The sequence below is a fragment of the Ceratotherium simum genome, chromosome 2, assembly GCF_057802395.1.
Source record: "Ceratotherium simum simum isolate JZ-2026a chromosome 2, ASM5780239v1, whole genome shotgun sequence".
Lineage (NCBI taxonomy): Eukaryota > Metazoa > Chordata > Mammalia > Perissodactyla > Rhinocerotidae > Ceratotherium > Ceratotherium simum.
This window is the reverse complement of record NC_141901.1, coordinates 1,718,671-1,733,840: the sequence shown is the minus strand read 5'-3', so window position 1 is coordinate 1,733,840 and position 15,170 is coordinate 1,718,671. Positions and strand designations below refer to the sequence as shown.

At 39.2% G+C, this 15,170-nt stretch overlaps 1 protein-coding gene across 2 annotated transcripts in view; it reads left to right on the top strand.

Moving 5' to 3' along the window:
• RBBP5 (RB binding protein 5, histone lysine methyltransferase complex subunit) overlaps positions 1 to 15,170 on the top strand; it is a 35,839-nt gene that overhangs the window by 15,065 nt on the left and 5,604 nt on the right. Inside the window, exons 4-13 of one of the 2 annotated variants that reach the window (XM_004425123.3) lie at positions 4,397 to 4,537; positions 5,334 to 5,496; positions 6,986 to 7,095; positions 8,413 to 8,532; positions 8,621 to 8,774; positions 8,871 to 8,942; positions 9,587 to 9,704; positions 10,973 to 11,042; positions 11,433 to 11,662; positions 12,445 to 12,636. In XM_004425123.3, coding sequence (XP_004425180.1) covers positions 4,397 to 4,537; positions 5,334 to 5,496; positions 6,986 to 7,095; positions 8,413 to 8,532; positions 8,621 to 8,774; positions 8,871 to 8,942; positions 9,587 to 9,704; positions 10,973 to 11,042; positions 11,433 to 11,662; positions 12,445 to 12,636 — 1,370 coding nt within the window. The remainder of the gene's footprint in view (positions 1 to 4,396; positions 4,538 to 5,333; positions 5,497 to 6,985; positions 7,096 to 8,412; positions 8,533 to 8,620; positions 8,775 to 8,870; positions 8,943 to 9,586; positions 9,705 to 10,972; positions 11,043 to 11,432; positions 11,663 to 12,444; positions 12,637 to 15,170) is intronic. The other variant, XM_004425124.3, reaches the window with a different exon arrangement.

Below are 15,170 nucleotides of genomic sequence, written 5' to 3'. Positions count from 1 at the left end.
CATGATAATTATGTAACTGTTCCCTAATTTTTGGTATATATAAGTATACTGATATACATCACGGTTAGGATCAGTAGTTACACGCGTTTTATGTTTTTCTTTGATTTAGCCTCATTTAGAATATAACTTGTATTATTTTAATTGTTGTATAATATTTGAACATATTAGGGACTAAGCAAGTTTCACCAAGAGAAGTTTTGGGTAGGCATGCTAGCTGTCTTTACCTATTAAAGAGCTGACATGTACAAGACAGAAAAATGGGCTCAAGACGAAGCAGCAGGACTAGTGGGTAGTGAACAGAAGTTACAGGGACACAGATGTTAGCTTAGAGTAGAGGTGAGTTCCCAAGCAGAGGAGCCCAGGGATGGGACAGACTGCCCAGGAAGGCACTTGTCACTGGGACTATCTGGGCTTGCTGCCCTCTTCTTGGGGATGCTGCAGAAGAAATTCAACATTGGATGGGGCCATAGGTAGAACTAACTGATCTTTAAGACTCGGAGACTTTAAGACTTAGTAAAGACTCATCTGTCTTTGGAAAGAAACAGAATTGTCAGATGGAGAAAGTATGATAATCCCTAATTCTTAAGCTTATGGAATTTGGAATTGAAAAAAATTTTTGCTGAGGAAGATTCATGCAGAGCTAACATCTCTTGCCAATCTTCCTCTTGGCTTGAGGAAGATTCTCCCTGAGCTACTATCTGTGCCAGTCTTCCTCTACTTTGTATGTGGGTCGCCGCCATAGCATGGCCGCTGATGAGTGGTGTAGGTCTGCACCTGGGAACTGAACCCTGGGCTCCCGAAGCAGAGTGCCTGGAACTTAACCACTAGGCCACAGGGCTGGCCCCCAATTATTATTTTTTTTTAATGGGAGAACCCCTCTTAGTTTTCACCTCTGTTTATAATTTTTTTTTTTAAATTAGATCTCCCTCTATTATAACAGAAATACAAGCTTGCTGTGAAAGAAAAAGATATTATAGTACGAAAGAGTTTAAAGAAAAAATGGATCATAGCTAACATTCTGTCCTGTAATCAGATTGTGCTAAAAGACTTACAAGAACCAGCAACAAAAGCTGTCCCTTATTTCTCCCCACTCCCAATATTGTCCTATTCCCAGTATACTTCCATTTTTTTGTCTGTTTCTTATATTTCTTATTTCTAAATTACATATGTCTATTACTTTTTCTTGGTTTGTTAATTTCAGAAATTATCCATGGACTTCCTGGTACGGTGTACAGTATGTGAGTTCATGCTCTTTCCTCCCATCATCCACTGAAATTTGGTGGATCACTGGCTTTTTTGTTGTGAGTCCTTAAGTTAGAGCGTCCGTGGGCCTCTTCCTTTTTAGGTTCACATTCTCTAGAAGGATCTTCTAACTGCCTTTCTGACGTGTAAGCATGACTGCAAGTGTTCTAGAGCTGGTGGGAGAGAGGGACCAGAGTCCTTTTGTATGTGGAGTTGAACTTAATTCCTCCATATTCACTTCCTCACTTTACCCCTGCCTCCTCTGTCCCTCAGGTCCTGAGTCTGAGAATACATTTATCTTGTCTCTGATAAAAATAATTGTTAATGTTTTTTGAGCGCTCGTTTTGTGCCAGGCTAGGAGTTTTATATGTATTAATTTTAATTCTCTCAACAGTCTTCTGTGGGTAGATACTATTATTAGTCCCATGTTATAGGTGAGGACATTGAAGCTCAGAAAGGTTATATAATCTGCCTAAGATCACACAGCTAGAAGCTGGATAATGTCTAGGCTTCAGCGTAAGTCTGAGTCTCAAGCCTGTGTTCTTAACCACGGAGGTATATTGCCTGCTGAGTTCCTCTGTTGCAAAATTTAGATAAATATTGGTTTTGGGTTTCTTTGTTCCTTCTGTTTTTCATTTATCTGGGTTTTTTTTTCCTGCTTTCCTGTGGGTTTCTTGAACATTTTTTAGAATTCCATTTTGATTTGTCTATGTTATTTTTGAGGGTGTTTCTTTGTATAGCTTTTTAGCGGTTACTAGGTATTACATCGTATATACATAACTTACCAAGGTCTGCTGGTCTTGACGCTTCACCAGTTCAAGTGACGTGTGGAAACCTCATGTCCCTTTACCCACCTTCCTTTATAATATAATTGTCTTAAATATTTCTTCTGTGTACATTGAGACCCACATGAGACAGTGTTATAATTTTTGCTTCAAATGTCAAAACTCAAGAAGAGAAAAAAGTCTATGTTAATTTACCCATATTTATATTCTTTTCATTGTTCTTCCTGATGTTCTAAGATTCCTTCTTTTATCATTTCCTTTCCGTTTAGAGAACTTTTTTGAGCCATTCTTTTAGGGTAGGTCTGCTGGCGAGAAATGTCTTCATTTACCTCTTTGTTCCTGAAGGATATTTTCACTGGATATAGAATTTGGGCTGACAGTTCTTTTCTTTCAAGTACTTGAAAAATGTGCTACTTGCTTCTGGCCTCCATGGTTTCTGATGAGAAATCTGCTCTTATGTGAATTGTTCCCCCCAGGTAAGGGCTTGGTTCTCTCCTGCTGCTTTTAAGATTTTTTCTTTGTCTTTAGTTTTCAGAAGTTTGTCTCTGTCTTGGAGTGGATTTCTTTGAGCTCATCCTGTTTGAGGTTCTCTCAGCTTCTTGAATCTGTAGGTTTTATATCTTGCCAAGTTTGGGAAAATTTCAGCCATTATTTCTTGAAATACTTTTCAGCCCCACTCTTTCCTCTGTCTTTCCAGGACTCTGATGATGTGGATATTAGATCTTTTATTATAGTCCCTCAGGTCTCTGAGGCTCTGTTCATTTTTTTCTGTTTTCTCTCTCTTGTTCAGATTGGATAATTTTTATTATTCTGTCTTCCAGTTCACTGATTCTTTCCTCTTCTTTGTTGGCTGCTGAAACCATCTATTAAGTTTATTTTAGTTATTGTATTTTTTGGTTCTAAAATTCCCTTTTTGGTTCTTCTTCTCTATATCTTCTATTTCTTTGCTGAGACTTTCTGGTTTTGTTTTTTTTTTCATTTGTTTCAAGCGTGTTCGTAATTGCTCATTGAAACATTTTTATGATGGCTGCATTAAAATCCTTGTCAAATAATTCTAACATCTGTGTCATCTCTGTGTTAGTTTTAGTGTTAGTGTTGTCTTTTCTCATTCAAGTTGGGATTTGTTTGTTCATGGGTTGATGGTGATTTTCAGTTGAAACTTGGGCATTTTGGGTATTGTGTTGTGAGACTGTAGAGCTTATTTAAGTCTTCTGTTTTAGCAGACCTCCTCTGATACTGTGTACCAGGGGGGAAGGGAGGGCACTATCTTGTTATTGCTAGCAGGGTTAAAAGTCCAGGTTTCTCACTTGGTTTCATTATGCTGGGTGGGATTGGAAGTTCAGACTCCCCACTAAGCCTCCTAGACTGATACTGGCCTGGCTGGGAAGGATAGGAGTGCCTTGTTCCTGCTCCCCTCGTTGCTTCCACTAGCAATGCGGTAGGGGTCCTCATTACCACCCGGTAGGTATGAAAGTCTGGCTCCACTCTGAGCTTTCTCTGACACCAATGCAGTTAGGGGGGAAGGGTGCCTTACTATAACTGGGCAAGAGTTGCCATTTAGACCTTGTTGACTGGGATGGAGGTGGGGTTGCAGTTTTTTCTATGTGGTGGTTGCTGGAGTAGAGTGATTATTGTCTAAAAGTTTTCTGTCTCTCTGGGCTGTCCTTTCCTGGCTTTCAGCTGGAGAAAGTAGGCTCTTCTTGAGGCTTTCTATGTGTGTGCCCATTGGTGTTATGAGTTGTTGACTTCTCCTTCGCCCCGTCTGGGATACATGAGGCAAAAAGAAAATCCAAGGAACTCACCATTGTGTCGTTCCTCGTATCCTGCAGTCTCTAGCCAGTCTGTCTTTCTGAGGTTCAGAGTCTTTTTGTGTTTGTTTTTTATATAATGTCCAGGGTGTTTAGCTGTACTTAACAGGAGGAATTAATTCCTTTCTTAGTTACTTGAAATAACAGATACTTATCTTTATTGTTTTGTTTACACTGTGATAGTGCTACTTCTGGGACAACCTCAGAAAGCTCACAAACTCCCTCCCCGCCCCCAAGAAAAAGAAACTGTTTTTGTTACATCAACACCTAAGGGCTCTTATAGAGGCTTCTAGAATGTTTGAGTCTTTTATTTCACAGAGCCGCTTGCAATGTTATCTTGAACTGCTAAGAGCTTTTGTGCCTAGATACAGACTGCCATGTAGACGCTCTCATTGCTCAGTTGGGAAAGCTGTTGTGGATGTGAGTGGATGTGAATGAAAGAGATACTGCTGACCCTTGCAGTTAGGGCGATATGTATGACTCATGCGTTCTTATCCATAAAGGGTGTGTGATATCCTTTAACTTGGAACATGTGCTAAGTTACCCTTTTTTCCTTCTCAGCTGGAGTCGAGATGGTCATAAGCTCGTGAGTGCTTCCACTGATAACATAGTGTCACAGTGGGACGTTCTTTCAGGCGACTGCGACCAGAGGTTTCGATTCCCTTCACCCATCCTAAAAGTCCAGTATCATCCGAGAGATCAGTATGTTTAATCTGAGCTCTTCTTTCCTGGGGTGGGATCTGATTCTATATGGATTAGCTCCAGGCTCATGACAATTTCAGTTAAGGTTTTAGGAGGCAAAAGCACACATCTCTTCAAACCTTCTGCATAAAATAATCTTTCTGTCTAGGTTGGCTCTACTGAACAGATTTTAGGGAGCATGTTATTGTATTATATAATTAAAAACTGGCCAATGTTAAGAAATGGGCAAAGGTAGGAATAAGTATAATAACTAGTTGGACCTGGGGCTTTTTCCCCCCTGATTATTTGAATTTATTTAGTAGGGGGAAATATTTCAATATTAAAACTACATTTAAGAAAAAGAATTCCCCGCCATTCCATTACCCAGACATAACTGTCTTCATTTCTCTGGGTTCTCTTTGTCAAGTCCTCCTTGAGTATAAAGCTTGTTTTATAGTGCTTCATAGCTCCCAAAGCACATATATGCATATTAGATGTACATAAATGTGTATTTTTTACATAGTTTTAATCAGTATTTTGCCTTTTCACTTTATTTCATACATATTTTACTAGTTTGCTACATCTTCATATTTATTTTTAATGATTACATTTTATCTTATCAAAGTAGGATCCTGTAACTTTACTCAGTCATGTCCCTATTATTAGACATTTAGATTTTAGGCTTTTTCACTATTTTAAGTTTGCTTGGACTGGGAGAGTTAATGAGAGTAGTGGATAGGGATCAGGGAAAAGAGCAAGAGAGTCAGCCTTCTGATACCAAAGCCACAGCCAATGTACTGTTCATATTTTTAAACAGGAACAAGGTTCTCGTGTGTCCCATGAAATCTGCTCCTGTCATGTTGACCCTTTCAGATTCCAAGCATGTTGTCTTGCCGGTCGACGACGACTCTGATCTGAACGTGGTTGCATCTTTTGACAGGCGAGGGGAATATATCTATACAGGAAATGCAAAAGGCAAGGTAAGCCTAGAAGCTTAGAAGCTTGTGGAATAAGCAGCAGTCATCCTGTGGATTGGCTCATTTCATGTTTACTTGTTCTGCTTCCATTGAAATTTCTTTTATCCGTGGACTAAGCGTGCCTCCTGCCTGTGGCAAATGTGGCCTTTCTGTCATGACTTAATAATAATTTGTTTTGGATTTAGAGTGCTCAGAGATTATTTGGCCTAGAAAAGGATGGAAGGGCCTTTACTGGATGCTAATAATGAAGGGCCATTACTAAATTATAAAATTTAAAAGTCATATTATAAAATGGAATACTGCTGGTGAAAATGTCTAATACCTAGGGGCCGGCCTGGTGGCGTGAGTGGTTAAGTGCGCGCGCTCCGCTGTGGTGGCCCGGGGTTCACCGGTTCGGATCCTGAGCACGCACCAATGCACCACTTGGCAAGCCATGCTGTGGCGGCGTCCCATATAAAGTGGAGGAAGATGGGCACGGATGTTAGCCCAGGGCCAATCTTCCTCAGCAAAAAAAAAAAAAAAAAAAAAAAAAAAGATAAACAAGAGGAGGATTGGCAGATGTTAGCACAGGGCTGATCTTCCTCACAAAAAAAAAAAGGCAAGAAAATGTCTAATACCTAGTTCTGTAAATATTGTATAATTCAGGCCAGCTTAACCTGTAGTTTTGTGGAGTAAGAAGTCAGGTTAGGTGAGCTTTATGGTCCCTTTTAAGCTTAGAATTTGTAGTTCCATTAGGCACCTTGGTTTTTTGTTTTATTTTGTGACTGGGGCACATGGGCTAGTATAATTTCATGGCTACTTTAGAAAGTGGCAATTTTTTAAATTGTGGTAAAATACATATAACATACAACATAAAATTTACCGTCTTAACCGTTCTTTAAGTGTGCAGTTTGGTGGCATTAAGTACATTGAGATTGTTGTGCAGCCATCACCACCAGCCATCTCCAGAACTCTTCATCTTGCAAAACTGAAACTCTGTACCCATGAAACAGTAATTTCCTGTTCCTTGCTTCCCCCCAGCCTTTGGCAACCATTTTACTGTCTCTCTGAATTTGGCTACTCTAAGTACCTCATATAAGTGGACTCATACAGTATTTTATGTTTTGTGACTGGCTTATTTCACTTCACATAATGTCCTCATCCATGTGCAGCATGTGCCAGAATTTCTCTCCTTTTCAAGGCTGAATAATATTTCATTGTATGTATGTACCATATTATGTTTATCCATTCCTCTGTTGATGTATACATGGGTTGCTTCCACTTTTAGATTGTTGTGAATAACACTAAACATTATATTTTAAGAATAGATTAAGACATTGTCCTTTATTTGAAGAGGTAAAAGGCAATACTAGTTAATTAGGTTGAATACATGGGAATAGGGATGTTTACAGTATATTTTTACTCAGTCTCTGCTCAGTTTTAGAAACAGAAGGCAGATCTAATTACTGTAAGTTATCAGAATACTTACTTTCTTTTCTACTTTAAACTTTAGATTTTGGTCCTAAAAACAGATTCTCAGGATCTTGTTGCTTCCTTCAGAGTAACAACTGGAACAAGCAATACCACGGCCATTAAGTCAATAGAGTTTGCCCGGAAGGGGAGGTGAGACCTTGTCTTTTTGGGGACAGTTTTAAAAGTGAGTAGAATACAAAAATACACTGAGAGTCAGTTTTTTTGTATATTATACTTAAATTAAAAAAAAAGTTTACTGGGACCTGCCCAGTGGCGTAGCGGTTAAGTGCGCGCGCTCAGCTGCAGTGGCCTGGGGTTCGCCGGTCCGGATCCCGGGCGCGCACCGACGCATTGCTTGTCAAGCCGTTCTGTGGTGGCGTCCCATATAAAGTAGAGGAAGATGGACACGGATGTTAGCCCAGAGCCAATCTTCCTCAGCAAACAGAGGAGGATTGGCATCAGATGTTAGCTCAGGGCTGATCTTCCTCACAAATAAATAAATAAATAAATAAAAAATAAAAAAAGGTTTACTTAAGTTATTAGAAACTGCCAATATCTGGTTCTTAAGGTCATAACATTTACTGCATTGAACCAGCAGTCACATCTTCTTCATCTGGAGGTTGTCAGGCCTTTCTTTACAGAAAAGATATCTGAATAGTATGTGCTTAGAACCAAATTCCTGGCACATGGTAAGCACTGGGTAAAGATTAGCTATTGTTATAATCAGAATTGATGTCACAGAATTCTCATAGTAAATGAACATACACTTTACTCACATAAAACCTATTTACCCTTTTAATTTCAAGATGTTTTTCTGATAATTTTAGTTACCCAGCTAGAAGTAGATATATCAACAGAAACAAGAAGAGATAGGTTGTCAGTAAGAGAAGTAACAGTCATCCTATTGCATATAGGAACACCCAAACATACTTAGAGGACATTCATGTTCAAAATTCTTTTGAATTAAGAAGAGGTTAGTAAAGCCTGTAAGAAGGTGGTAAAATAACTTATATTTTAGACAGATTTCCAATGTCATTACAGTAAAAAGTTGAACATATTAAAATGATGTAATTAGTTTATTAACTCATTAAGAAGAATATATTGTGTATAAAACAGACCAGAGATATGAAGTATTTATATACATTTAACTGTAAGCTCGTGAATTCAGCAAGCTGGTTTCAGTTTAGAGGTCTTGGATCTTAATCAAATACTGATGGTTAGTTTGCATATATAGGGCTCAGGGATGCACACGAAGTATAAAACGTATTCTCACTCCAAATTATGTTTTGGTTTGAATGGTGACAAGTAGATACCTAAGTATTTAGTCTCTTATTTAGATTTTTACTCAGTCTCTCTCCAGGTTATTAGTTGTTTCATGGTACTGTTCTAAGTAATAGGTCGTAATAGAAAATGTTAACAGAAACAGATTTCTGACCTCTGCTGTTGATATTTTTATCCTTTCTGTAGTTGCTTTTTAATTAACACAGCAGATCGAATAATCAGAGTTTATGATGGCAGAGAAATCTTAACCTGTGGAAGAGATGGAGAGCCTGAACCCATGCAAAAATTACAGGACTTGGTGAATAGGTGTGTATCACAACCTGGAAGAATGTGTGATAATTCATGACCTGGCTTCAGGTTCTAGTTCTCCTTGGGTACTTTCTTTGTCCTTTAGGACCCCGTGGAAGAAATGTTGTTTCTCTGGGGATGGGGAATACATAGTGGCAGGTTCAGCCCGGCAGCATGCCCTGTACATATGGGAGAAGAGCATTGGCAACCTGGTGAAGATTCTCCACGGGACGAGAGGGGAGCTCCTCTTGGATGTAGCTGTGAGTACAAGGAGAGCTTGCTGTTGTTACTTCCGAAATACGGAAAATCTTGGATTCATTTTTAGAACCAATTTTTCTTTCCTTCATTAAATTTAGTGGCATCCTGTTCGACCCATCATAGCATCCATTTCTAGTGGAGTGGTGTCTATCTGGGCACAAAATCAAGTAGTAAGTATTTTTCTGGTTTAATTGCTTTGAAACTAGATACCCTTTCTTTTTATTAAAGAACCTTACAAATAGTAAGTTAAAAATTATCTTATTTACTTTCTTTTGCGTGTAATTCCTGTAACCTAGATAAATAGGTTTACTGCATCTAGTTTTGCTTTATTTTGATGGTAAGGTCTTGATCCAAAGCCGATTTACTAGGCTCTGTTTTTAGAGAGAAAGTCTAGTGTACTTTCTGTTAACATTTTCCTATTACTTATCTGAGATAAATGTTTTCTTTTGCTTTTCTTATTTTTAGCTCGGTTAGTTTCTGTTTTACATCTTAGTTTTATTGTGAACAACTTTAATTATATTTTTAATCAAGGTACTCATAAAAAAATTTAACGTTTTACCTCAAAATTACATCTTAAAAAGATTAAAGAAGGTAGTTATTTATTGAAGGGCTACGGTTAATAACTTGCAATGTTTAAGAGAGGAAATACCTTAAGATAATAAAACCTATGGATACCTAATTTTTATCTGCCAAATTTGATCTCAGAATTCTGGGTCTCTTTCATGCTCAAATCTTTCATTTATATCACTAGTGTCTAGATTATAGACTGTTGCTTTCTCCTATGGTTAAGTAGTATATTTTGTTTGTGGCATAGGAAAATTGGAGTGCATTTGCACCAGACTTCAAAGAGTTGGATGAAAATGTAGAATATGAGGAAAGGGAATCAGAGTTTGATATTGAAGATGAAGATAAGAGTGAGCCTGAGCAGACAGGTAATATTTCTCAATTGCAGATAGTATTTCCCAAAGGAAAAATGATTGTTTTACTCAGTATTCATTCTTAATTTGTGTTGAAAATTTATTTCAGCACTTAGTCTAAAATGTCATTTTTTTTTTAAGCTTCCCCAGTTTTGACAGTGTTTCGAGAGTCTTCATTTATAAGGCGTTGACCGAGGGCTTACATGGGCATTCCCGGGGCTCAAGCAGCTCTCTTACTGTTTCACTTTGTATTTCCTGACTAATTGCCGACAATTAAATGAGGGTTTCTGTGCAGCACAGGGCAGAGCACCCCTGTATGCTGGGTGCTCAGCTGGTGTCATGTGTTGTGACTCCTTTGTCAGTAAGATGAAGGAAAAGAGCATGGGCTCTGGAGTCACATTGCCTTGGGCAAAATACTTACTCTTGAAACCTGCACTTCCTCATCTGTAAAATAGGGGTAATAATAGAACCTGCCTTGTAGGGTTGTGTGGATAGATGAGGTGATTCATGTAAAGTAGGCCATAATGAGCATTCAGATGTTATTTTCAATTATGATTATCGTCATTGTTATTTCTATCTCTTGTCTTCTGAACTTCTGGATAGAAAGCTCCTTGAGTATGAAGAGTTGACTTTTTATCTCTGTGGTGTCTAACACAGGGCTTTACGTATGGTAGGGATTTGTGTGTATGAATGCTTAGTAGCCCAGTTGGCACTGTCAGTGAGTAATTAATGCCACAGGTCACTGACTGCTGGGCCACTTGATGGTGCTGGGAATCAGGGAGTTGGCATTGAGGTTGATTCTTTCCAGCTTAAAAGTGCAGTTCCTCACTTTTGTGATATTAGATAACATGCTTAATATGTCTTGGGAAGGTGACCAAGATGCAGCATATTCTGGATTGCATTGGTGTTACTGTATTCCTTGAAGCCTTCCCAGACTTCCATATAAGTTGTTACTCCTGCTTGTCTCCTTAGCACATTGCGCATACCTTTCCTGTAGCACTTACTGTATTGAGTTGAAATTATCTGTTTATGTCTGCCTCCCCAGTTAGACCAGGAAGCTTTTACTGAAGAACCATTCCCAACTTTCTTGGGCATCACTCTATTCCCAGTACCTCGCATGTGGTGGAAATTCAGCACATATTTGTTGAATGATTAAGTGAAATGAACTGTTTGATTTCCCTCCTTTGTTTCTCCTGAATTTCAGTTTATGAAAATCGTTAAGCTACAGGTAAAAAGCAGTTTTCCACGTCTTCTCACACCTCTGCTGTGTTTCTGCTCTGCAGGGGCTGATGCTGCAGAGGATGAAGAAGTGGATGTCACCAGTGTGGACCCTATTGCTGCCTTCTGTAGCAGGTGAGCCACTGCTGGAGGCTAGATCTCGGGCTGCTCCTCCTCCTCAGTCTCTGGTGTTGACTCCTCAGTTCCCCCTGGCTCTCCCTTCACTTCCTTCTGCTTATTAGCTCAAAGAGATTGCTCCTTTGGTATACAGGGAATCTCTTCCTTTCTCCCCTGATAGAAAATCTTAGGAAACTGAAATAATTCATTTAAACATTTATTTTTACTACTGATTTTATTCATCATGTTGTCTAATTTCCCTTTATTCATCTTGGCTTTCTTAAGGTTCTAGATCCAAACCTGTTGCTTATGGTTAATATGGGTGATTCTGCCCTAGAGGAAGGATTCATGGTTTAAGCAACTGTCTCCTCTTTTTTCTAATCCCTTGTCTGATCCTGTTCCAAATAGTGATGAAGAGCTGGAAGATTCAAAGGCTCTATTATATTTACCCATTGCCCCTGAGGTAGAAGACCCAGAAGAAAATCCTTATGGCCCCCCACCAGATGCAGTCCAAACCTCCTTGATGGACGAAGGGGCTAGTTCAGAGAAGAAGAGGCAGGCTTCAGCAGATGGGTCCCAGCCACCTAAGAAGAAACCCAAAACAACCAATATAGAACTTCAAGGAGTACCAAATGATGGTAAGAGCTGCATCTTTGTTGCCCAGTAGACACCACTTTTCACTGTCCAGCACGATCTGGTAATTTTTGTTTGAGTGATTTTACCTTAAAGGAATTTTCCCCCGAGTCTTTTTTATAGACTTTGTATATACTTTACAAACTTACGACTTTGTAATGATTTCATCTGCTTTCACTTCTCTTTTAAAATGGGGAGATTCTGTCCTCAGTACTTTGCCTAAGATGACTCACTTTAAGTCTTCTGACATCTGCTCAGTTTGTTTCGTTATACCTCTCTTCTCCCCTCCCCGAGATTCTTTTGGATGGTAAAGTCCTAGGCAGACTTGGACAGTCTTTTCATTCTTCCTACCCACTCTTACGGTCTGACTCTGAAAGCCTTTATAATCACGTGGTAGAGTCAGGATTCTTACCCCGGTCTGCCTAATTCCAAAGCCCATTCCCTGTCTGTTCTCACATACCAGAGTGCATGTATGCATTCCACTTCTGGCCTGGTGTGTATAGTATCAGTCTGTCTTTCAGCTGCCTTTTCAGTTTAGAGCTGCTCTGGCTTGGTGTGAACCATATAGGCTAGGTATGCCCTTTGGCCAAGCAACTATTTCTCAGTGGTCGTTCTTTTATAGTTTTATAAATAATTAGCAAAGCAAATTTTTCTCCTTGTATTAGTGGATCTGGGCCACAAGAGCAATATTATTTGCTTATGGATTGGTGGCATGCCATGTGCTTAGTTGGGGTGATGGGTCTGGTGGTGTGTGTATTCCTTTCCATGCCTATCTGTCCTTTTACAGAAGTCCATCCACTACTGGGTGTGAAGGGGGATGGCAAATCCAAGAAGAAGCAAGCAGGCCGGCCTAAAGGATCAAAAGGTAAAGAGAAAGATTCTCCATTTAAACCGAAACTCTACAAAGGGGACAGAGGTTTATCTCTGGAAGGATCAGCGAAGGGTAAAGTGCAGGCGGAACTCAGCCAGCCCTTGACAGGTAAGGACACATTGGGAGTGCTGCCTGGCTTGCTTCGTGGCCTTGCTTTGTACAGCCCCTGACTCCATTTAGCTGCAGCATCTTTTTCCTTCCTTTTCTCCTTTTTCCCAGTAGCCGATATTCCCTGAGTTTTAAGTTGCTGCCAAGGGCAGGCTAAACCAGATGTGGCTTAATTCAGTGGCTCGTAATCTTGGGTCTATAAATAGGTTTCAGGGGATTTACATTCCCTTGATATTATATGCAAAATATTATGTGAATATTTTTGTGGGGAAGATGCCCATACCATTCATCAGATTCCTATAGGAATCCATGACCCAGAAAAGCGTAAAAACCCCTGGTTTAATTCACTTTTTCATCTGTATTGGCTCCTAGGTTTATTTTGTTTTGCCTCAGGTGAAAGAGCCAGACGAATAACCAGAAATAATAAGCTTGCTTTATACAGCCCCTGACTGTTCAACTGTAGCATCTTTTCTCTCTCTCTTCAAGTTGTTCAAATCAGGAGGTGGTTTTTTCCTCTCTCACAGTAGTCCAGAAGCAATAGTGAGGTTGTTAGTAGTATCGTCACGTTAAGGAAGAAGATGAGGTGTTTTGTTATTTCAAACAGGAAGAGATTACCAAAAAGACAAACTATAGTATCTGTGTAGCTTTTTAACACCTAAGCCTCTTGAAACTTACTGAGTTTTCTCACTTTTATGTGATTGAGGGATTTTTTACTGAGGGATGGAGAACAATTTCAATTTCCTATCAAATACTTGTGAATCTAGGCTAAATGTTCTCTTGTTTGGAAAATAATAATCAAATTAGAGTCCATTTCTATTCAGACGTTGTTGGGTTTTGGAAACTTTTTGTTTTGTTTTATATATTTGCACTGCTTTAATACAATAATATAGTATTCTCAGTTTTCTGTGGCCAGGTCAGTAGACTCAGAGGCAGGACTGATAAAATATCAGTGGTTGTATTCAGCTTTTTTTCCCTTTGTTTTAAAATTTTAATTTAAATGTTTTAGTCCAAATATGATGATATGCACTAGCATGCAAGAATTTCTTAAGTCAGTTAATCATTGTGAATATGAATGCTCTTCTATAGAGAAGCTGACACAGACTCAGTTACTCATCATTTTGGGTATTCTGCCTCAAACTCGCTAGATTTAGGCCTTAGTTTTTACAGCCCAGCACTATACCACTGAGCACCAGTGTTTTCTCCCAGCAACAGTATTCATGGTGCTCCACTGATAATCAGTTACCACCTCCACATTCAGTTCACCTGAGGCTGTCTATGTATATTTTAAAATAGCCTTAAAAGAGTTATATGGACATTTCCAACAAAGCTTGCAGGTCAGTAATTGATTAATGTAAATCAAAACAATTCTTCCGTAACCCACTTCTTGCACAAGCTGATGCCACTTCAGAAGAAACATAATGTCAAGTTTAAATAGATTTTCCTGGCCCAAGGGGCTGAAATGCTTCAGGGTGATTTAAACTATGGCCAAACATATTGAATTAATTGAAATACTCTAGGACATAGTCTCCCAGCTTCTTCAGAGTCTGTCTGTAATTAATCATTTGCTTTTTAATAGTAAGTATATGATAAACCATTTAAAGCTTTTAAAATCTCAACATCTTCCTCTCTATAATACAGTGATTTCAACTTTTAATTATCGTTGATGTCGTCACTAACAGTAACTATCTTTAGCTAGCATTTCCCAAATTAGGTTTCTGTTGCAGGCACCATGAAGACTTAGATTTACAGCTCAGAGTATAACAGCAGTGGTGTTTCTCAGCTGGGCTTCAAAAATGTCTAAGTAAGACTCAAAATCAAAATGTTGGAAAGTTTACTCAGCCCTAAAGGAATGGGTCTTTTTATTCCCTGAAAGTCTCAAAATACTGAATACAGTTTGCAGTGAAATTTTGAACTATATGTAGAATACATATTTTAGTATTTGTACAAGTTAGCAATTCAAAGCTCCTGCTAGTAAGAGTGGATACCATTATCAAGGGCCTATTGGAAGTTTATTCCCACTCACTCTGCTGACAAGGTTAAATTAGGTACCAGCCTCATTAAAGGCTAGAACTTGTGTCTTGGAATAGCAGGGAGCCTCAAACTAGATTTTTATTTTCTACATTATTTTTATTAGGCACTTGAGTTGGTCAACCTTAAATAGAGGCAACCATTTTAACAGCTTTACCCTTTAAAAGGACTAGAGGAAACTTTGAGCTAACAGGGCCAACATGTTCTGACAACACACAGGCAGAACAACTGTATAGGTCACTGCAAGCGTTTCCCCAGCCTCTTGTGACTGCCTGCATCCACACTGCCCCACGGAATCTACACTGCCGCCGTCCCCTTTTCTCCTCTGTTCTTTGGCCTGGGTGCCTTGACCTTCTCTGAGTGGAAACCTCCAAAATGGAAATGGCCAGATGAAACTCCAGAGTGTGCTGAGGAGCAGGATCATTAAAAACCCTCAAAAGGGGCATTGTGGTTGGCTTGCAGGACTTCCTCAGAAGGATGCATCCAGCTTTATCCACTAGCTGCAG